The 24392-nt window shown below is 44.1% G+C and overlaps 1 protein-coding gene across 3 annotated transcripts in view; it reads left to right on the top strand.

Annotated features, from left to right (window-relative positions):
- Positions 1–24392, top strand: part of GABPB1 (GA binding protein transcription factor subunit beta 1) — a 92822-nt gene that overhangs the window by 54690 nt on the left and 13740 nt on the right. For all 3 annotated transcript variants that reach the window (XM_029575705.1, XM_029575707.1, XM_029575706.1), the window contains 2 exons: positions 10474–10662; positions 19418–19533. In XM_029575705.1, the coding sequence (XP_029431565.1) occupies positions 10474–10662; positions 19418–19533 (305 nt within the window). The remainder of the gene's footprint in view (positions 1–10473; positions 10663–19417; positions 19534–24392) is intronic.

Here is a 24392-nt window from a genome sequence, read left to right on the forward strand (position 1 = left end):
TTCATGACCTCAATAGAATGGGCAAAACAGTGGCCAAACAAACTCTGTTGAATTGGCTGGCAAGCTGCATCACACATTGCTATACAGTGGCTAGCCTCCAGATCACAGACTTATTTAAAGACCATTAAATAAGGACCATGGCAACTTCCATTGCTCATCTTGGAGCCATCTCTATCAAAAATTTCTGCAAAGCTGTGACTTGGTCATCTGTGCATGTCTTCACATTCCCATTATTATCTAAATAATAGGACAAAGGGAGACAGTAGCTTTGGTCAGGAAGTTTTGCATAATCTGTTCACCTTGTAGTCCATTTTCCATTGGGGAGCCAGGTTATTCTCTCAGTGAGTGGTACCCAGCGTAACCCTCAGCTTGGGCTCCCCATATGTCATTCAACCCTGAGTGTTGATGGAGAAGACATGTTTGCTTATCATAAATGCTTGTTACCTGCCTGCCTTCCTGGAGAGTTGACTAGCTAGCTAAACCTAAGCTCTCACAAACAGATTAAGGGGTTTACAACGCAGCACTCACATGGGAACACAAGCACAAGAGGGCAGGGAGCTTAGCCTGTTAGCTGCTCCTACTGGGAGTGCAATAAAGTTTATTTAAAACAAAGGGAAGGAAAAAGACATTTAGAGTTTTAAACAGCTGCCTTTTTCCACTTTCACTGTCTTTGTGGGGGGGGAGACGGAGTGTTTTGAAGGCACAATTCCCATCTGTGACAGCTGATCCCAATTGGGGGAGACCTGTTGAGCAGTGTGGAGGATGCCACCTGAGAGTGGCCTACCCATGGTGATGGTGTCTTCCACTGAACCTGTGAAGCGCTGCTCTACATGTGAGGACCACTGCAGGAGTTCTGGCACTGCAGGCCTATGCCACACATGCCTTGGAGGTGACAAAGTTTGGACTGCTGAAGCTATAGTGGAAACCTGCTCTTAGGAAAATATTGGCTGGGAGGGCTTCTTTGGTACAGAGCTCGCTGCCATTACTAAGTCTTGATGCAGGCTCCTCCTCCAGAGTGGAGCCTGTAAGAGCGGGAACAGAGGCCATTTTGAGTAGTGGCAGCCAGGTGGGGGGGAGGGTTTTCCTAGACCCTCTGTCCTTGTTCCTTTGGGTTTGGAGCACTGTGGGATGAGGGGGGGGGGGGGGGGGGAGGCTCCTGACCAGATGGCAAAGGATTCTCTTTTCCAGTCCTCTGCTATGCCATTTTCATCAGAATTTGTGCTATTAATACATCAAGACATTCTATTTTAAGCAGATAGCGTCTTTGGGAGCATCTGTACCTGACTCATTCATCCCTCAGAGGTGTCCAGTGTTCTGGTGCAAGCAAAGAGGCCCAGGTGGGAACCAGAATTGGAGCTGGATGCAAGTTCACTCGTGTTTGATCAGATTTCAATTTCAGTGCAGTTTTTGATTAATCACATTTCTTACAACAGTAACCAAAGCTATATACATTAATACAAAATTTCAGCGTGCCATAAAACAATAAAATAAAACACAATTAAATAAAAACATATAAAGTACAATAAAATTGACATTCCATAATAAAATAAAATGCTTAAAACAATAGTTTAAATAAAACCTACATAAGTGAAAATCCTAGGGGATGGGATGATGTGGACAGTGACTGGAGGGAGAGTTGGTGGAAGAGCTGCCTGTAGCAGATGATGATCTGCTGGTGGTACAGCTGTTCAGGAGGGAAGAAATTCCTGCTATGGTCATGCAGGCCTAGCAGAGTTAGACATAGCTGAAGATTAGGCAGAGCCCATCAAAGGCAAGGGGGATCCAGTTTTGGAGGGTATCCAGAAACTTGCTAAGAATTTTCCTGTATATTGGATAGTGAAGGCCTTAATTGCTGTGACAAGAGATACTCAAAAAGCAGGTCTAAAGAAGAGCACTAATCAAGCAGTATTCCTTGGCCACTGAGGAGCTGGAGAAGCATAATTTTCCAAAAGTGGATGCATTGGTCTTGGTGGTCATGTGAAAAACCAGTGAAGAAAGGGCAAATTGCTGAAAGATTTGCAGGTTAGGAGAATTGAGGTTCTCCTCAAGCAAGCCTTGGAGGTTTCTGTGCTGACCCAACAGGTGACTGTTGCAGCAGCTATGTGCCTAGAGCCTGTTTATGCTGGGTCCAGCAGCTTCTTGTGGAGGCTATTAAAGAAGATCTCTGAGGACAAACAAGATGGCAGTCCTCACACATGAATGACAACATCGGATGGAGCTCAGCACAGAAATCTGATTTCAAATTTTTTAAAAAATTTAAGCATAACCTACTTGGCAAGAGCAGCCATACTGTATTCATTTATGAGTAATTGGTTATGCAGTTCAAGGTTGTAGTTATGTAGTGAGCAACATGTAACAAAATACCTCTAGAAAAATTGTGAAGCAATGGTTTACAAAAAGGGAAGAGGAGTCTAAAAAAAAAAGCAAGGAATCTGCCTTTGGAAGTTAAGGGAATAGAACTTTTACTAGGGTTCTGCTAAATTCTGCAAAGTGCCGTCTTGTTCTTCTGCAACAGAAGAGGGCTTACTGTTATTGCAGTGGGTAATTGAGTGCCCAGACTCTCCTTTTAAAGGTGAATTTTAAAAGCCTGATGCGCACCAAAACTGGGAGATATGCAAATATGTTGGGCCAGCATATGCAAAGCGGATTTTAAAAGCCGCCTGAGGATGCGCGTAACTTCTGCTGCGCACACAAATGAAAAGTTCCCAAAAAAAGGGGTAGGACATGGGCATTCCTGGATTTCAACTTCAAATTAGCTTGTAACTACTTGTGCAAACTGGGGTCCCCTGCTGTGTAACTTTACTTCTGCTATGAAGGACGTGTAAGCGATTAAAACATAAAAATCTAGGCAGATCAGCAGGATTTTAAAGGTTGAAGAGAAGGAATGCTATTAAACTAGGGGGTTTTGGAACACCTATCCCTTAACTGGGTGAACTGGGAACGAATTGGTAAAACTGGCAATGGCATCAGCGCGTGTGGTTTTTAAAATCCTTCCCCCCCACTTATGCGATAGAAGCGACATTTGTGCACATAGGCACACGCCCACTTAAAATTGCGCACATGTGCACACGGTCAGCCCATTTTATAACATACACGCATATACGCAAGTATGTCATAAAACGGCCACATCCCTGGGTGCAGGCCAACAAACGCGCGCACATGTGCACCCGCACGCCTGTTTAAAAGGTACTGCCTTAGGTTCTTATGCCTGGTTTCCTTGAGAAGAACCTCTTGAGGAGCAATTCGTTCCAAACCTTTTCGGGCTGCACAGTCTTGCACCTCTACCATATACTGATGACAGAAATTACTGGAGAGCTGCAGGTGGAGCGGCACCCTATATTCCTTTGTCTGATGGACTTGGTGGTTTATGAATGAAATTATAGACTGGATATCTAATCTTATCGAGAATTAAAGAGGTTTTGTTTCTTTTCCTGTAAGGGAGTAGAGTTATTTTTATTTCCCTGGCTTTTGTGGGGTGTTATCTCTGCTGTAGAATCCCATAACTCATTGTTTCTATTGCTGATTTCCACAAAAGATGAAAATAAATTCTTGCAAATTGGACCCACCAAACCTAAGTGTGGAGTAACTTACTGGATCCCAGGGAATGAATTCCAGATCCTGAGACTGATGAGAGAGTTTTGAAGAACGGTCAGATCTATTTGGACAACGCAGTTAAGAATTAGAGAGGGGAATCTAGGAATTTTTTTTTTTGTTTTTGTTTTACTGGATTTTTTTTCCAGTTGGAGGCTATTTTCCAGTCCATTTAACCAGTTACTCAACCAATTTTGAACCCTCTCACCTCTGCCAAAATCCTGCTAGGGATTGCAATATTAAGCACTGGAGATAGTTAATATTGACAAGTAATTAATAATAATATATCACCATAACATTGCTGCTCCCAGCTACTTTATTTAACAACATAGATATTAATAACTGGAGTTTGGTAGATAGATTTAGTTTAGTTTATTAAATCTGATTTATCACCTTTCATGCAATATGTCAAGGTGATTTACAGTTAAAATATAAACCATTAAAATACATCAATATCAAAATCTTAAAATATAGACAACATCAAAGATAAACATATACCAATGTTAGGCAAACATTAAAACCCATAAAACACCATCAAATATTCATCATATAATGAAAAATATTAAATAATATTAAAAGGCAATTGATTTAACAGTAAACACCGTTTTGGGCCAAATTTTATAACAGGCTGCATAAATTTGTGGACTGTTAGGCTCCCAAGTTAGACTAATTTTTAAAATGGACTTAAATGCAAGTTTGCTTTGAAAATTATCCTGGCAAAACTCTCATATGAGTACATCTGCTATTTATTGTGTGTAGTATTGCCAAGAGAAATTACGTAAATAAAGTATGTGCATGTCCCAACCCTAGCAAAATACCTCTTCGCCTAAAAGTATGTTCACATGGAGCCTAGCTTTTTCAAATCTATTCGTGGTACAGCATTTACACATGAAAGTGAATGCACAGTGATTAATGTTGTATTTTATAACCTGTGTGGTGGGAGCAGCACAGTTTAAAATACCACATATTTTTGCTCTGAAAGTCCATGTGTATGTTTCAGTTTGCATGAATATTTCCAATGCAAGAAAATACATAATGTATTTATTTTATAAACATATTCATGTATATTTTAGGCTTATAAAAAAATATAACATATACCTGTAATAACCCCAATTTATATGCGGAGGCAGACAGCTTATAAAATATGGTTGTTCTGTGGATAATTTTAAAAAGGATTTACACGTTTAAAACTGCTACAATATATGGCATTGACTTGTCCATAGGATTTATCTGCGTGAGTGCCCTTTAGGCACGTAAATGGACTTTTGAAAATTGCTACAAAAGTATATTATATTTACACATGTAATTCCTTTGAAAATTACTTCCATTTTTTTTTTTTTAAATTGGCAGATGAATAAATGTCTGAACAAAAAGCCAAATAAATGACAGTCCTTGCTGCGAATGGGAGGAGAGAATTTTGATAGTGCACTGTTCGATGTTCAGTTTCTTTTGCTGCTGTGGCCCTCTCCCCATGTTATGGAATGATTTTTATGAATTTATTTTGTATTGCTTTCAAATGCTTTGCCTCTTGCCTTTCCTGTTCATATATGAAAGCCGTCAGGTTGAACAAAGGAATATCTCCACTTTAATAAAGTTTTTTTCAAGACTATTGGCATCTATTCCTTTGTTCAACCTAACTTTCCTGTTCATATGACTTCAAATAGTTGGTGTGACAGATATGTCATTATTTTAATTTTCTATCAAAAATGCTTGAAATGACACTTACCATGCTTGATCCATCTCTAGCCTTTCTTTGCTATGACTAATGTTAATCACACAAGTGCTTACATTAATTACATAAATGTATTCTTTCTCCTTCCTGCTGTATCTGCAATGTCATTTTTGGATAGATATCAGTTGCTTTTTTTCTTATATTGTTTTACTTTCTTTCTGGTAGTTCATTTTTTCTCTCTTCATTTTTGGGGGTTTTCATTTCATATTTGGGGGTTTTCATTTCATATTTTTTTTTAATCCTGTGGCAATCTGTCCTGAAAGTGCTTTCAAAAATAAACATACACATGTTGGTTGAAGTCTTGATATTTGTTTTCTTGTGCATCAATATATTTTATACTTTTGTTCAAGCTAACTGAAGTACTAATTTACTTTCATGTATAAACAGTTTTTGCTGAGTTTTGCTTATTTCCAGAGTAATATCTCAGAGTGGTGACATCTATGCTGAAACATCTTAGAAGACAGTGATTGCCATAATTAATTTAATGCAAGTCATTGTAAATAATAGTGTAATTAATTGGAAAGATGAAAGCTTGAGTTGTGCCTAGCTTTTGTCTGATCTCTGACATTCCCTAGATGAGTTATGAGTTTTTTCCCTAGATGAGTTTTGAAATCTGTTCTGTAGATGGAAAACCTTCAGCTAGAATGGCGATGACTCCTGAAAAAAATCAAAGGGCAGCACAGGTTGAATGGATGTAAGATGCTTGCTGATTATGCTACTGATTACTTTCTTTTTGTGCCATGACATTTTCTGGTTCTGAATAGCATAATTTTCCTTTTGTATTGAACTGAACTGTAAAATAAGATATGGCAAAATCTGGATGTCCTTTTCTTCCTGATTATGGTTTGAAGAGCAAATATCACCTGAGATGATACAACATAGGGCTCTCAGTAGGAGGGCTTATTTTTCCCTCTATGTCTAGGGGGAAAATGTTTTATGAATGGTATATATAGACGACATGTGACATTTTCTTTCAATAAGCAGCTTGACTTGCAGCAAGTTGGTACTGCCAAAGATATCTTTGAGAAGACAGAGTCTGAGATGTTACTTACTTACATTATTACTATTCTCTGTGGACAAGCAGGACAGTAATTCACTACACAAGTGATGTCATCTAACAGTGCCAAGATGGAAAAGCTCTCTCCAGAACTCAGAAAAACCAAGGAGGTCCATATTCAGATGCATTTAGCCAACTAACTCAATATTTGGGCACTTATCCAGCTAAGGCCTAGATTCATCATTTTGCGATAAATATAGCACCAGGCTTTATTGCATTTTGGGCTGGAGAGAGAGAGAGAGAGAGCTCCTCTATAGAGGCTCACAAAAAAGTTAACTATACCACTGTAAGAGGGGACACTAGTAATTCGGGGAGAGGTTTGTGGAATGAGGTGAGTTTTGGGGATAGTTTTACATGCACAGTCATACGTACGAACAGCACAGTTACCATTAGTGAAGAATTAATGTGATTTGGAGTGATGAAAGGTGAAGAAGAGTAGATTTTTACCATGTTATACTTAGGGCCTCATTTTCTAAAGTATCGCAGGCCTGCGATACTTTAGAAAATGAGGGGCGGGGGACTGAACGGGGGGGCGGGCCTGCGCTAGCTGGCAGTGATTGCACCGTTGCGGTGCGATCGCTGACAGTTTTGCACCCAATAGCGCCACCATAGGAGGTGTAGCTATTGGGAGCGAAATAGGCAGCGAAAAGGCACCTACCTTTTCGCTGTCCGCGGCGTCGGCGCAGAGTCGGCCCCAGTGACGCCCCGACTCCTCCTCTTCCGGGGCTGACTCCGCCCCGACTCCGCCCCCATCCTGGTATCGTACGTGATAAGGGACTTTTCGTGTGCGAAAGGTCCCTTATCATGTGCGAGCGGCTTGGAAAATGAGGCTTTTAGTTTGATGCATTCTCTACCTAGCTGCAGTCATAAGAACTAGAACATAGAACATAAGATTTGCCATACTAGGTCAGACCAAAAGTCCATCAAGCCCAGTATTCTGTTTCCAACAGTGGCCAATCCAGGTCACACGTACTTGGCAGGATCCCAAAAGGTTGATAGATTCCATGCTGCTTAACCCAGGGATAAGAATTGCATTTCCAAGTCCACCTTAATAATGGTTTATGGACTTTTTCTTCCAGGAACTTGTCTAAACTTTTTTTAAACCCAACTACAATAATAGCTTTCACCAGGCAGAGAGGTTTAGGAGAGAAGGGAAATGGCCTATGCCAGACACTCACAACTTCTACCTTAGGTGCTGCAGAGGGTGGGGTGAGTCTCTTGAGACTGCTGGACTACTTAGGGCAGGGGGAAATCTTCAGACTGCTCAGGCCCTTTCAGTGATCGTGGTTCATTGCATGAAGGCCATTTGGGGCTCCTAAACTGTGGCATTTTTCCCTGCAGTGTTTTCCTGCTGGACAGCTTAGTAAATAGACCCCAAAGTCAGTGGAAGGGCTTGAAAGCCAGGTATATGAGTGACAATAACATGATACCAGTGTGTGGAGAACAGAAGAGGTAAATGAGAAAAAGACATCCTTAAGACAGGCATAGTAGATATAGATCTTTCTTTTTTTTTAATTTATATTTTATTGGATTTTAAACAAGGAAATACAAAATATTGCAATACAACAGTACCATATTGTATGTAAGACACGGTTCATAATATCAAGAGTTACAAAGAGTGCAATGAATCTGCTGGTTAGCAAAACATTAACATACATGAATATATCAAGATGCAAAAGTGTAATAATGCAATAAGTGAACTCACTAAGTTACAAACATCATACAATAAATTACGTGTTGAAACCGTGTTATTGTAGCCGGACAAGTTTTTTTTTGCAGGAGTATGTAAGAGTACCTGCTTTAAGTCATATGAAGATGGTTGGCACTGGTGTAATTATATTTATGTGGCTTGCTACAGATTGGCCCTGGAGGCCGTGTTTGCTGATCTACAGAAGCTGTTGAGACCTGTGCTAATCCAGGTTCCAGGTCTATTTTGTTTTATAGCTTAGGCCTTGAGAGAGTTCGGTTGCTGAAGTGTGGTATTCTTCTGCGGTGATTTCCACTTTGCTCCAGGCCACAAAGTGTTTTATCTCTCTGGCCTCTTTTAGAGTCTGAGATTTTCCAGGCGTGGTGTGAAGAGTGAGGTCCTCATCCTCTCAAGAAATTCCTTACTTTTGGAATTTTTGCTAGAAGATTTGCTTACAGGCTTGATCTTTACCACCCTGAAGATTCAAATAGCAACTCTCTCTTGTTATGGCGGGCGTGTCTTCGGTGGACTATTATCTTCTTATCCAGAGGTGTCCCGGTTCTTGATGGGAGTTAAATGCTTTCGACCCGTGTGCAGCTACCATTGCCGCTGCAGGACTTTCATCAGGTTTTGACTGTTTTTTGGCGAGTTCCACCTTTTGTCCACTGTGTGGGTGTTACTTGCAGCTACTTGCCTTGAATTCGTTTTTTTCTTGTGGCAATCTGTTCAACACATTGGGTTTCCAGGCTGCGAGATCTTTTTTGCCATGAGCAGTCTTTGTGCCTGCGTCCGGGGGGCGGTACAGCTTGGGGTTATACCTTCCTTCTTGCTGCAAGTGGTTTCGGAACTTTCATTTGTCACTCTATTCCCAGCCCATGCTAGAGGGGGTTTGTGATGAGAGTGGGTCTTGTTTTTTGCGTGCATTGGATGTCAAGTGGCATTGGATGAGATACTTGAAGATTTCTGAATCTGTTGGTTTTGCTCCAGGGTGGAGGTAAACAAGGGGATATGGAAATACGATCAGCTATAGCCCGGATACCGAGGTTTCTTTCTCTTTGGTGCTATACCTTATTTTTTATTTATTTTATTTAAGGTTTTTCTATACCGGCATTCATGATAAGATCATATCATGCCGGTTTACATATAACAGGGGGTGCAAAAACTGTTCTTTTAACAAGTGCAACGGAAGCAAAAGTTACAATAAAACAAGGTTGTAGAACTGGGAGAGGAAGGAAATAAGGATAGTAGCGTAAAAATTAGCGTCAACCCCTAGTTTTCTGTTGCTTAGTCCAAGACCTAAGCCTCTGCGATCACATATGTATTATATTTACGCTCTTTGAGACATTGTTTTCTGTACAAATGTTAAATGTTATTCTGCTTGTTTTTGGTTAATAAGATATTTTATTTTAGTTCTTTGTAATTGTTTCACATTTGAAGCTCTGTCAATGTTCAATGTAATTGCTTTCATTTACTGAAGCACTGTTTCTGTTCAATGTAAACCGAACTGATTTGTAGACCCTTACAAGAATTTCGGTATATAAAACTGTTAAATAAATAAATAAATAGATAAGTTAAAGCACATTCCGCTAGTGCTCAAATGGTATTGTGTGCGGAGAGTTGGTTATTCTCTCCTGACAAGATTTCACGAGCAGCAACATGATCTTTGCACACATTCTCAAGCATTACCGCTTGGACATTCGGGCTCCGAAGGGCGCAGAATTCATGCATGCCATATTGACTGCATTGTGGGCAGCCTCCCTCCCTGGGTGGATTAGCTTGCCTGAGTGCAAAGGAAGGAGAAATTACTACATACCTGATAAGATAAGGACTGGTAAGTAAAATGATCGGCCCCTGAGATTAGTGCATGTTAATGCTTTTGCCTGAGCTCTGTGTTCCCGATGGGGTGAAAACATGACTGGTTCACTGTTAATAATCATGTTCTCATATAACCAGTTTGTCCACAGTTTGGCTTTCCCAGAGAATACTGGTGGGCTGATGTTGGGGTTATATGTCCATGACATCAGCTTTTGCTCCATCTTCATCTGCTGGTAGAGGGGCATAACCCACTGGTGTGGATTAGCTTGCCTTCCTTAGAGGAAAAGAAATTATCAGGTAAGTAGTAATTTCTCTTTCTGTCGTGTATTATTAGCATCATAGTTATGCATAATTACAAATACATGTATCAAACTAAATAATTAATGGAATATTGAACACTCATTTGATGGTACTTCTACAAATATGTTATTTTTATTACGAGGCATTAATCCTTCCTTTTGAAGGTGTACAGTGCAGTTTCCTTTGAAGAAATACTGTTCCATTTTACTTACCTTATGAAATGTTTCAATTGTTTTCAAAATGCTGTTTCCAAGTCTACAAAAGCCAAATGTTTTCCAACTTTTTCACCAGTTGTGGCAACAGAAGAAGTAGTGACTGCAGAATCTGTGGATGGTGCAATTCAACAGGTTGTAAGTTCTGGAGGTCAGCAGGTTATTACTATAGTTACAGATGGCATTCATTTGGGTAATCTACAATCAGCAATCCCTACCAGTGGAATAGGTCAACCGATCATTGTCACTATGCCAGATGGACAGCAAGGTGAGTAGAATCAAAGTTGTCAGCTTTTAAATTTTAAATGTGATGCTGAAAAGGATTATATAGTGTCAGCTCAGTTTCTATATAGTAAATTTGTGGTTTGCTGTGTCAGTCCACTTGAATGTACAGAAATAAAGGTCAACAAAAATATAATGTGATATCTTTTCATTGAACTAGCAACACATTTCTTGATTAGCTTTTGTGAGTCAAAATCCCTTTATTAGTTAAACCAGTTGTTAAGTTTATCCAATAAAAAGGTATTACTTTTTTTATTTTTTATTTATTTTTTTTGCGATTTTGTACAGTAAATTGGAAATAAAATTGCCCTTTTTTCCCTGATTGGTAGCTTCTTTTCTCCTAGGACAAGCAGAATGATAATCTTCACACATGGGTGACATAGTTAGATGGAGCCCAACACGGAAAACTTATGTCAGAGTTTCTAGAAACTTTGACTGGCACACTGAACATGCCCAGCATTCCAATATCCACATGAGGTCCCTCTTCAGTCTCTTCCGCAGAGCTATCATCTCACAGTTGTGGAGCTCATGCTCTGTTTTTTCTGTGGAAAATGTTTTACGGTTGGTTTTTCGACTCCTATGCCAGGTCCCTCTTGATTCCTCCTGGCCTTAGTTAGTTGGGTGGCGCAATAAGTCTCATCGTACTGTGTAGTCGATCCCTGTTGGCGAAGCCCTCGAGGTCCACGGCCATCGACCACTCATTGGCGTTTTTTTGTGTATCTGTGGCGTCATCGGGTTTTTGCTGGGGCCCCCAGTGCCCTTGGACTATGTCCATCACGGACCTGCACGAGGTGTGTGTCCTGTGCCTGGGGGCATCACACAACGTTAGGGGGTGTTGGTTCTATGATCAGATGACTCCCAAGGGCCGGCATGCCTGTCTGGATAAGATAGAGAAGCTCTTCGGGTCGAAGAAATCAAAACCCTTGATGGCGTCAAGGCAATTGACACCGAAGGGCAGTGGAGCGCTGATGGACACCGGGACCTTCAGTGGAGCGTGGTGCTGGTGATTGTCGTCCTTCGATCTCTTCTCACTTGAGGACATCTGGATTGTCTCCATCACTCTCTGTGCCAGGGAAAAACCAGGTCTTGCACTGTGGGAGGTCCAAGAAACATCGTCATGTTTTACCGTCTTTGCATAGTACCAGACTCAGGTCGGCGCCGGCGCCATCAAAGTGACCCAACAGAGAGGAGGTGCCACCCTCCATCGAACCCAGGAGTCCAAGGTGTACCCCACTGCTTCCAGTGCCGGGGTGCCTATCTTCCTTGGGGCTCCGAGGAAGATCTGGTTATGCCTCCTCCTCCTCAGGCCATCCTGACATTGTCAGTCTTCGAGGAGGAGTTGGAGTGCAGAGTGCAATTGTCTGTTTTCAAGCCCTGCAGGGTATCGAGCCGCCAGTTCCACCAGTGCCGGAGCCCATGCCTTCCATTTTGACACTGCTGCTGGAGCACCTCGACTTACTTCTCGGCGTTCTCCCCACACAGCCGATGCCAGTGGCCTGGATGCCGTCGATGCCCCACCAGTCACCGTTACCTCCTCCTATCGGTGCAGTCCCCATTGTGGGTTCTGAGGAGGAGGAAGGGCCTTCGAAGCTGAAGGCACCGTCGATGGCCCCCCAGTTCCACGGTCAGCGTTGCCTGGACCGCTCCCAGAGCCCTCAATGCCTTCAGTGCCCGCAGTGCCCAAGACGCCGGATCACAGAAGGGTCCCTCCACGGAGGTCCTTGTGTGATCTCAGTGATGATGACGACGCCCCTTATGACCTATGATGCCAGACACAAGATGCTGGAGGTTCTCCAGTTTGTGGACACCCCAAAGGAGGTGGTAGCTGTTCCCATTCATGACATATTCAAGGAGCTGCTCCTTAGAATTTGGGAACACCCCATCTTAGTGCCTCTGGTAAATAGAAAGGCTGATGCTGTGTATTTGGTTCAGCAGGCCTTGGGATTCGAGAAGTGTCAGCCCCACACCAATCAATCGTGGTAGAGTCTGCCTTAAAGAAAGCCAGGTATTCCTGGCCGAGAGCATAGGGCTTTGGACGCACTGGGCAGGAAGGTGTTTCAGGGCACCATGCTGGTTGCCTGTATCACCTCCTACCAGCTATACATGATGCAGCATTCCCGGAACCTCTGGAAACAGTCCAGGAACTGTCCGAGCGCCTGCCCCAACAGCTGCAGGACGCCTTTGCAGTGGCTATCCAACAAGGCCTGGAATGTGGCAAACATGAGGTGCGTTCCACCTGCAAATTGTTTGAAATGGCAGCTAGGGTAGTGGCAGCCAGGATAGGCCTGGTTATGAGCATTTGATCTCCGGCGAGAGGTTCAGGAGAAGCTCACAGACCTGGTGTGTACCGGGGAAAACCTATTTGGTGATAAGGTGAGGGATGCTGTGGCAAAGCTGAGACTCTCCAGTATCTCTCTGCAAGTACCTCAGACACACCACCCTCTGCTAGGAAGTCCTCATGTCAGGGCCCAAGGAAGCCCTTCTACTGCCAGAGGAAATACTACCCTCCCGCTTCTCGTGGGCATGCCCAGTAGGTAAGCTCTAGGGCCCACCCCAGGCAAGCGCGGGTCCCCAGACCTCAGCTGACACCCAGGTCTAGCCCCACTACAGGGTTTTGATTGGCACATAAGCCAACTGTCCATCTCTTTGATGTGCGGCCCTCTGGTCAGAGGCCGGCTGTGTTTTTTCCAGGACCATTGGCCCAATGTGACCTCAGACCAGTGGGTTCTGTCAATTGTTCGTCGAAAGTACAACTGGGTGTCCCTCCGGACTCTCCCCCTTGTCCATCCTAGGGTCAGTCCTCGCATCAAGAAATACTTCTGAGGGAGCTTGCTACCCTCATGGCTGCCAGGGCTGTTGAGCCCGTTCCACTGAACCAGGGGGTGTGAGGGTTCTACTCCAAATATTTTCTGATTCCAAAGAGAACAGGGGGACACCGTCCTATTCTAGACTTGAGAGCCTTCAACAGGTTCCTAAAAAGAGAAAAGTTCAAGATGGTCTCTCTGGGCACCCTGATTCCCCTCCTTCAGGGAGGAGATTGGCTTTGCTTCATCAGCCTCACCGACACCTATGCCCACATCGAGATCGTCTGCAGTTACAGGAAGAACTTCTGGTTTGTGGTGGGCGAGCTACACTTTCAAGACCGGATGTTTCCGTTTGGCCTGGCCTCTGCCCCCCCGAGTCTTCACCAAGGGTCTGGCAGTAGTGGGGGCATATCTCCACCAGTTGGGCATGCAGGTGTTTCCCTACCTGGATGATTGGCTCATCAAGAGCCCATCCCAGGAGGGGGCTGCACAATCCCTGCGCTTGACCATTCAGGTGTTAGAGTCCCTGGGGTTTATTGTCAACTACCCAAAGTCTCATCTAGACCCGACATGCCAATTGAACTTCATTGGCGCTGTCTTGGGCACCGCTTAGGCCCGAGCATATTTTCCACGAGATCGAGCGCTCATGTTGGTCTCCATTGTGGGAGCAGTCCAACAGAGCCAACAGATTTCCTCTCACCACATGTTGCGCCTATTGGGACACATGGCCACGACGGTCCATGTTACTCCCTTTGCTCATCTGTATATGCGCAGAGCTCAATGTCCATATGCTTGACCCTTTCGGTGGAGTCACTAGGGTTCGTTCTCAACTACCCAAAGTCCCATCTCAGCCTGTCACTGTAATTGGACTTCATAGGAATCCTGCTAGACATGGATCAGGCCAAGGCCTTCCTGCCTCACCAGAGGGCCATCACCTTGATGACCATTGCAGGTGTCAGTTTGGCACATGTTGAGGCTGTTGGGCCATATTGCCTTCCATGTCACTCCTTTGGCATGTTTACATAATGGAGCCTGAGGTTGCAGCGGTGCCAGGCCACTCAGAGCCTCCAGGATTGCATTTGAGTCATCTTGTCTCTCTGGGACTTACGGCCCTGGTGGCAGGTACTTTCAAATCTGGAACGGGGGATCTCTTTTTGAAGTCTCCTTACCCAAATTGTCCTAACCATGGATGCATCCACCCTGCGGTGGGGAGCTCATGTGATTGGGCTCAGTAACCAGGGTCTCTGGTCCGCTAAATATTTATTTAGTAAGCTCTTATATACCATCATTCAGACTGGCCATCACAACTGTTTCCATATATAAAACATAAATAATAAAAAAAAAATAAAAATAAAAAAATAATGCTTTTGTCAAATCAACTTCCTGGAGCTTTGGGTAATCAGGTACGCACTACGGGCTTTCAGAGATCGGCTGTCCAGCAAAGTTGTCCTGATCCAAACTGATTACCAGGTAGCCATGTGTATGTTAACAAGTGGGAAGGCACGGGACCATACCTCCTGTGTCAGGAAGCAGTCCAGATCTGGTCGTGGTCCCTGTCCCACGGGTTGATGCTCAGGGCCATGTACCTGGCCGGGACAGAAAACGTGGTAGCGGACAGGCTGAGTCGAGCCTTCAGACCCCACAAGAGGTCCTTGGACCTGGAGTTAGTGAATTAGGTATTCTGCCTCTGGGGGAGCCCAGATGTAGATCTGTTCGAGTACCTTACAACAGGAAAGTGTCTCGTTTCTGCTCCCTATACAGGTCAAATGGCAAATCAGCCTCTGACACCTTTGCCCATCATTGGGGCATGAGTCTTCTGCACGTGTATCCTCCGATTCCCTTAGTGACGAAGACTGTCTCTTGAAGCTTCGCAAGGACAGGGGGACTATGGTCTTCATAGCCTCTCTTTGGCCGAGATAGGTCTGGTTTCCACTCCTACGGGAGCTGTCCATCCAGAGTCCGATCAGTCTGGGGACTTCCCCAGATCTCATCATGCAAGATCAAGGCAGGCTGCAGCATCCCAACCTTTGGGCTGTCTTGCTCACAGCTTGGATATTGAGAGGTTAATCCTGCAGCTGCTTAATCTTTCAGAGGATGTGTCTTGGGTCCTGGTGGCTACTAGAAAGTCCTATGGACTGAAGTGGAAGAGGTTTTCTGTGTGATATAAGCAGAAGGCCCTAGATCCGTTCTTCTGCCCCACACAAAAACTGCATGATTACCTTCTACACCTATACGAAGCTGGCTTAAAGACCAATTCCATTAAGAGTTCATCTCAGTGCAATATGCACATACCACCAAGGTGTAGATGGTATACCCATCTCTGTACAACCTATAGTTGTATGATTCATGCAGGACCTTCTTCAATTGAAGCCTCCCCCTAGGCCTCCCGCTGTGTCTTGGGACTTCAATGTGGTGTTAGCTCAGCTGATGAAAGCTCCTTTTGAGCTGCTGCACACCTGTGACCTGAAGTACCTGAACCAGAAGGTCATATTTTTAGTGGTGGTCACCTCAGTGCGCAGGGTCAGTGATCTGCAGACCTTAGTGACTTTATCCATCTTACACTAAGTTTTATTATGACAGGGTAGTCTGACGTATGCACCATAAGTTCCTGCCTAAGGTGATGTCTGATTTCCATCTTAGCCAGTCTATCATCCTGCCAACATTCTTTCCCAAGGTGAATGAGCACTGCACAGTTTGGACCTCAAGCGAGCCTTAGCCTTCTACCTGGCATGGACAGAAGCCCATAGACAGTCCACCTAACTTTTTATTTCTTTTGATAGGAATAGGTTGGGCCGATGCCAAACAGACTCTATTTAGTTGGCTAACAGATTGCATCTCCTGTTATGCTCAGTTGGGACTGTATCTTGGTGGTCATGTCAAGAGCCATGGCAATGTTAGTGGCCCACTTGCGAGCAGTTCCCATGGAGGAGATCTGCAAAGCTGCAACATGGAGTTCTCTCTACACAGTCACATCTCACTGTTGTCTGGTTAGGGATAGCTGATGTGACAGGTTTGGCCTCTCTGTCCTTCGGAACGTATTTGAGGTGTAGAACCCAACTCTCCCCGCCTAGGGCCATTTGTTTGGATTCAGGCTGACTCCCCCCTCTGTTACCAACAGCACCGTTGTTGTGCCTGTTGGCACCTGGTTAAGTGTCTGTTGGACAGCAGAATGTCATCTGGTTAAGTGTCTGAGGACAGCAGAATGTCCCTCCTGCCACCCCGCGGAATTGGGTTTCTCCTATTTTTTATTTTGATTACAATTCTATGATACAAGACTGGAAAGAGACCCTGTGTGGACACGTGGTATAGTGCATGCTCAGTGTGCCTGGTCAAAGTTCTAGAAACTTTGATATAAGTTTTCCGCATCAGGCTCCATCTGATGATGTCATCCATGTGTGAGGACTAACATCCTGCTGTCCTCTGAGAAATGTGTTTCTTTTAATGGATTTAAAATATTTTTACTGACAGTTTTTAAACTGAAGAACTAAATAATTAAGTCAGAGAAACAGAGCATTTCTGGGAGACAATAACTTGCTTATCAGTCAATTACAGGTAAGCAACTCTGCTTTTTCCTTATCTAGACCAATATTTACTGCTGGTTAATGCTCTCTCATAGTTAATGGCCTATGTTTCACCTTGGCCTTTCAGCTCCTCCAAACAGTGGGGCTTCTTGATTGATAATAAACTAAATAAAATGTTAATTTAGTCTCAGCATACTAATTGACTGAAACATGTTGCATTAATTCTTAAAACTGCTCTGCTTTAGGTAAACTACCGTATTTTCCGGCGTATAAGACGACTTTTTAACCCCTGAAAATCTTCTCGAAAGTCGGGGGTCGTCTTATACGCCAGGTATCGTCTTATAGGGCAGCTCTTCTCACCTGTGTGTCGCGTGCTCCCGGTCTCTCCCGCTGCTCTTCCTTCCCTGCTGCCGTTGCCGCTGGGCTATCAGCACGTTCAAGCCCAGTGGGAACGGCAGCGGGGCAAAAAAAAAAAAAAAAGCTGTGGCATCCGCGGCTGGCCTTTTCTTCTTCCCGCGCCTGCATTCCCCCCCCCCCCCCCCCCCCCGGACCCGGAATAGGAAGTGATACGCGGTGCGCGGGAAGAAGAAAGGCCGTGCCGCGTGATAAAGTAGCAGCGGCCGCTGCATCATCGGCCCCCGAGCAATTGAAGCAGCCGGTAATCGAGAAAGGAGACAGCAGCAGGAGCCTTCCGCGGCCGATGGGATTCTTCTGTCTTGGCCTGCGGGGGCTGGAGGAGGAGGCTGCTGCAGCTACTATTTATGCTTGGGGGGCGGGGGAGGGGAGAGGAAGTGAGTGAGAGAGAGAGAGAGAGAGAAGCAGCCAGCCAGCCTGTGTGTAAGTGAGAGAATGTATTTGATTGAGAGCATGTCTGTGATTGAGAGAAACTGGTCAGAGAGCTCATGTGTGTGTATATGTAAGAGACAATGAAAGTGACTGCTCAGAGAGATGACTGATGTGTATGTGAGTGTGAGAGAGAGAGAAAAAGCATGGAAGTGAGAAATCTGGGTATGTGAGAAAGCATGGGAGTAAGAAGCCTGATTATGTGAGAGAGAGCATGGGAGTGGGAGGGCTGTGTGTGTGTGCGTGCATGAGAGAGAGACTGGTTGATAAGGTGACGGTGTGTGTGAGAGAAAGAGACTGGTGTGTGTGAATGTGAGAGAAAGAATGTGATTCATGGAATGAGAAGCCTGTGCACATGGAGAGTGAGCATGGAAATGAGAGAGAGACTGGTGTGTGTGTGTGTGAGAGAGACAGAGAAAGTGATTATGAGAGTGAGAAGCCTGTATATGTACGGTAAGCAGAACACGGGAGTGGGAAGCCTGTGTGTGTATATGGCATGAGAGAAATTGTTCAGGATGGTGTCTGGTGTGTGTGTGTCAAAGACTGTTTGGGAAATGATTGGTATGTGAGAGACAGAAACTGGTCATGGGGGCATGACTGGTATGGTGTGTGTGTGTGAGAGACATGGGCCCTAAGGAAGAGGACCATGAGCTTAGCCACTACTGCTGCTTCTGGTGTGTGCTACGGCCTGCATGGAAGAGGAGTAGGAGAGTTGCTGGAGGGGGTAAGGAAAGGTGGCTTTTTAAGTTTATTTTTCTTGATTGACTGCCATTTTAATTATTTAATATTATGTGATGTGCTGCTTTTTTGAAATATTTTATTTGTGTTTGGAGAATGTTTAATAGTTTTTATGAGATTTTAATTGTTGGATGTTATTCTGTTCATAGCTGTTTTGAAACATTTATTCTGCTTATTAGTATAGTTTTACAATTATTTCTGTGTGGGGATCTATAGCTGCTTGCTAGTTCTGTTTTCCTAATAAGAGGTGTATTGGGTTTTAGGGCCTGATTTAATATTTGTAGTGTTGCCTTTTCATAGATAGGGTTGCTCCTGTTTGAGTGTAAAATTATTGTTTTTCTTAAAAATATTTATAAAAAAGGGGGGGTCGTCTTATACGCCGGAAAATACGGTACTTCTTTCTTGAAAATGTATGCTTGAGGGTTGAGAGATGTGGGCAACCTCAAACAAGCAGTAAATATTAATTCATAACAGAAATAATCTCGCTGAACATAAATTTAAATGTCAGTTAGCAGTTATCCAAGTTAAAGGTTCTGTTCAACAGCTACCAATATGTGGCCTGAGTGGGACCATTGCTTAAATATCACAGTTCCAAATCCAAGTTCTTAATATTGTTGTATAACAAGTGATATTATTGATTGCTGGAATGTATAGAAACCTGCCCAGAAAAAGAAACCATGTAAGTTTTTTCCTGTCATATAATTATAATTCAGCTTTGATACAAGAATATGTATTATAAAATCTTTTACAGTTTTCTTATATTAATCCAACCACATCTTCCATATTATTAGGTATGCTAATATTTATCCATAAAATGGGATTATTTTTATTACAGTATTAACAGTACCAGCAACAGATATTGCCGAAGAAACTGTAATAAGTGAAGAACCTCCAACTAAGAGACAATGTATTGAGTTTATAGAAAACCGTGTAGACGCTGCAGAAATAGAGGTAAGATATCTTTTATAAAGTCTGTTTCACATGTACAACCATATTGTTCGATATGTGAACAAATAGTAAGAAGAAAAGTGTTTGAAGATTTGGTTTCAAAAATAGCTATTTTTCTTAATATGTGAGGATCGGAGTATTAATTCATAGAGAAATTTATGAAGATATATAGCTGTGTGCATATATATAAAGTACAGTTATTAGTAATTGGCTATATTTATATATAGCACCAGTTTATGAACATCGTGCTACTACTACCTTTGTGCTGCAGTTTTTTTTATTGGATACACATATAAGAAGATGGTATTCTTGCTTCCATTTATGTTTCCAATAATGTTGTCACTAATAACTAGCAGGCCGATACAGTACAGTGCGCTCCGGTGGAACGCACCGTTAGCCCAGGTTTGGACCCGCGTTTTCGACACGCTAGCTTTACCCCTTATACAGTAAGGGGTAATAGTGCGTCGAAAACGCGTGTCCATCCCCCCCGAAACTAATAGCGCCTGCAACATGCAAATGCATGTTGATGGCCCTGTTAGTTATTCCCGCGCGATACAGAAAGTAAAATGTGCAGCCAAGCCGCACATTTTACTTTCAGAAATTAACGCCTTCAGAAATTAATGCCAAAGGCAGGCGTTAATTTCGGCCAGCGCTGGGGAAGTGTACAGAGAAGCAGTAAAAACTGCTTTTCTGTGCACCCTCCGACTTAATATCATGGCGATATTAAGTCAGAGGCCCCAAAAATTAAAAAAAAAAGTAAAATTAAAAAAAAAATAAATTAAAAATCAGCCCGCGGGTCGGAAGACGGACGCTCAATTATGCCGGCGTCCGTTTTCTGAACCCGTGGCTGTCAGCGGGTTTGAGAACCGACGCCAGCAAAATTGAGCGTCGGCTGTCAAACTCGCTGACAGTCACCGCTCCAGTCAAAAAGGAGGCGCTAGGGACGCGCTAGTGTCCCTAGCTCCTCCTTTTACTGCGGGCCCTAATTTGCATAGGCCACCCTCCTGAATCGCGCATCCAGGAGAATGGCCTGTGCGCGCGCTGGGAGAGCGGGCGCTCGCCAGCTCTCCCGTGCATTTTTCTGTATCGGCCTGTAGGATGGGAAGCCATCTCGGAGCCAAACTTATCAGTCCCTGCAGACTAAACTAGGGAACCCTAGCTTGGAAGTATTGCTTTTCCTTTTCCAAGGTTCTGAAATAGCTTTGTGAAATACCCTCTTAGATAGTAGATTCAAACACAAGTCTTAATAACAGATACATTCATCTAAGCCAGGGCTTCCTAAACCTGTGCTGGAGACCTCATAGCCAGTTGGATTTTCAGGATATCCACAATAAATATGCATGAGATACATTTGTATACATTGGAAATCAAGTATATGTAAATTTACCTCATGCATATTTATTGTAGATATCCTGAAATTCTGACTGGCTGTGGAGTCCCCAGGTTTAGAACGTAAGTGCCATGTTGTATCAGACCAACATCTATCGAGCCCACAGTGGCTAGTTCAGGTCATAAATACCTGGCAGATCCCAAATAGTTGATCTGGCACTGTGGGCCTACTGAGCATGCCTAGCATGCCATGATATTCTCAGCCACAGGGGTCTCTCTTCAGTCTCTTTTTTTTTCCACCTTGCTGTAGCAAAGCAGTTCAGAAGCTCTGGAAAGAGATTTTCCTCACATTTTCTCACAGAAGAAAACTTTTTCTTTTCATATATCAACTCCATTTGGTTTAGTAGTTGCTTTATTATGTCCAGATACATCAGGGCCAAGCCTATTGTTTTTTCAATAGTTTCATCAATTGGTAGGATTAACTGGTTGTCATCGGCGTAAATGTAGTGTGTGATTCCAAGTCCTGTGAGGAGATGGCATAGTGGCAGTAGGTATATATTAAACAGTGTAGCAGATAGTGCTGATCCCTGTGGGACACCAGTTTTTAGGGTGATTTTATCGGATAGTTTGTTTTTGATTTGAACTTGAAAGGTTCTGTTATTTAGATATGATCTGAACCATGTGAGTGTCTTGTCTTGTAGTCCTATTTCTTCAAGCCTTTTAATTAGAATACTGTGGTTCACTGTGTAAAAAGCGGCTGATAGATCTAGCAGTAACTCTTGACAGAAGTTTTCCGTACCAGGGCTCCATCTGATGATGTCACCCATATGTGTACCCCCGTTCCATGTAAACCGATATGATATGATTGTATCATGAATGCCGGTATAGAAAAGCAGCAAATAAAAAAATAAATGTGAGGACTACATCCTGCTGTCCTGGGATAACACCTATTATAAGGTAATCAATTTTGCTTTCTTCAGATACAGTCGTCCGCTTCCCCCATTTTTGTCCAGTTGGACCCTCAGCTGGTGGTTCCTCCCTCTTCCAGTGCTATGCTTAAGCGCCAGGGCTTGCTTCAGCAAACTGCGGGCGTTCCCGACAGGAATCCGGATGACACTGATGATGAGGTTGATCCAAAATCCCTGGAAGATGGGAAAATTCCTCCAGGGCTGGAACCATATCGAACCATGTTGCGGTTCTTTCATAGAGATGAACTGCCGGCCCTGACTTCCCAGACCTTGAAACAGCTGGGTGTTCCTGGTTCGGATGCTATGTCAGAGGTGAGGAAGAATCCCATTTTGGTTTCCGTACGTAAGTTTTCTCTTTTCCTGGTGATGGATGCCATCCAGGAATTGATTGATCTGGAATGGGATGCCCCATAGGCAAATTGTAAAGGGAGTCAGACATTGGAAGGCCTGTACCCCCTGGATCCAGCTGTGAGAAAGCGTTTGCGGTTTCCCAAAGTGGATGCTCTGGTATGTGCCATGTCTAAGTGGACAACTATCTGCATCGAGGGAGGAGTGGCCTTGAAGGATGTACATGATAGAAGAATTGAGGTTATTCTTAAGAAAGCCTTTGAGGAAGTGGCGATGAATTTACAAATTGTTTCCTGTTGCGCCCTAGTGTCGAGATCTTGTCTGCTTCTCTCTCAGGAGGTTGATGAGTCTGGAGGGAATTCCAGAGCGGTTATGGAGCCTGCTGCCGCTTTTTTAACACACAGGCTTTGATTTGATCTGGACCTTGGCCAGAGGAGTTACTTCAGTGATAGCAGCCAGGCATCAACTCTGGTTGCAAAATTGGTCAGCTGACACAGCTTCCAAAGCCAATCTTACCAAGGTGGCCTTTAAAGGCTCGCTTTTATTTGGAAGCAACTTGGAGACAATGGCCAATAAGTGGGACGAGTCTCTGGAGCCGGAGGATAAGAAACAGTTACAGCACCCCTTTGGTATGAGGGGTCGTTTCTGGAGTTCCATGTGCTTTCGTCCCTACAGAGAGATGACCTTTCAGTGGACTCGGCATTTAGGTAGGTCTCAGTCCTTTTCGTCCCCGGCAGCGCAAGAGAGGAGCGGGCTCGAGTGGTGGACCTTCCCGAGCTTCCCAATGAAGGTTTGCCAACCCACCTTCTGGAACAGGAAATAGGGTGATGTCACTCTCTCTTTTATTGGAGGTGGGTCTAGATAACATTGGACCAGTGGATCCTAGAGGTGATATATGCGAAGGGTATGCACTGGAATTTTGCAGTATTCCTCAGGATGTGTTCATAGTGTCCCCTTGCCACTCCCTACAGAAGAAGCAAGCAATGGAGTTCACGCTTTAAAGGCTTCTCAGACTGAGGGCTGTGGTTCTGGTGCCCATGTCTCAAGAAAGTATGGGGCAATATTCCATTTATTTTGTTGTGCCCAAGAACGAGGGCTCCTTTCATCCCATCTTGGATCTCAAGAGGGTCAACTGTCACTTGAAGGTGACTCATTTTTGAATGGAAACCTTACGCTTGGTAATAATGACGGTGCAGTTGGGGGAATTTCTGATCTCCTTGGATCTATCAGAGGCGTACCTTCATATTCCCATCTGATTGGAATACCAACACTTTCTATGCTTTGCGATGTTGGGGTGCCATTATCAGTTTCAGGTGCTGCCATTTGATCTAGCCACTGCTCCCAGAACGTTTTCCAAGATTATGGTGGTGGTAGCAGTGGCCTTGAGAAAAGAAGGAATCCTGGTGCATCCCGTCTTTGGACGACTGGCTGATTCGAGCCAAGTCTCAGGAAGAGAGCCAAGGTGATCTCTGTATTGCAGGAGCTCAGTTGGATGGTGAACCTGACCAAGAGCAATCTTCAACCATCCCAGTCATTGGAGTATCTGGGGATCCAGTTCGACATGGGGCAGGACAGAGTTTACCTACTGGAAGTTTGGATCCAGAGATTAAAATCTCAAGTGTGTCAGTTGATGAATACCATACGCCCAACAGTGTGGTCCTACCCACAGGTACTTGGCTTGATGGCGGCTACCCTAGAAGTAGTGCCATGGGCAAGGGCGCATATTCATCATCTTCAGTGCTCAGTGCTATCTCGTTGGAACCCACAGTCTCAGGATTATGTGGTTCGGCTCCACTTGCCGATGGAAATCTGCTCCCACCTCCAGTGGTGGTTGCAGGAGGATCATCTGAAAAAGGGAGTTCCCTTGTCCTCTCCGGCCTGGTTGGTACTCATGACAGATCCAAGTCTCTACAGTTGGGGGGCTCACTGAAGTTATTGGTCCAGGGGCGCTGGAATGCTGAAGAGTCTCGCATGCATGCAGTTCATCCACAGGCTGCGGAATCAAGTGGTTCATGTAATGTCTGACAACGCGACTACTGTGGCCTATATCAATTGCCAGGGAGGAACCAAGAGCCAGCAAGTGTCGCAGGAAATAGACCAACTGATGGAATGGGCAAAAAGTCATCTGCAGATGATCTTGGCCTCTCACATTGCAGGAAAAGACAACGTAAGACTGGACTTTTTTCAGCAGGGAGAGTCTGGACCCCGGAGAGTGGG

Source organism: Rhinatrema bivittatum, chromosome 13, assembly GCF_901001135.1.
Source record: "Rhinatrema bivittatum chromosome 13, aRhiBiv1.1, whole genome shotgun sequence".
Lineage (NCBI taxonomy): Eukaryota > Metazoa > Chordata > Amphibia > Gymnophiona > Rhinatrematidae > Rhinatrema > Rhinatrema bivittatum.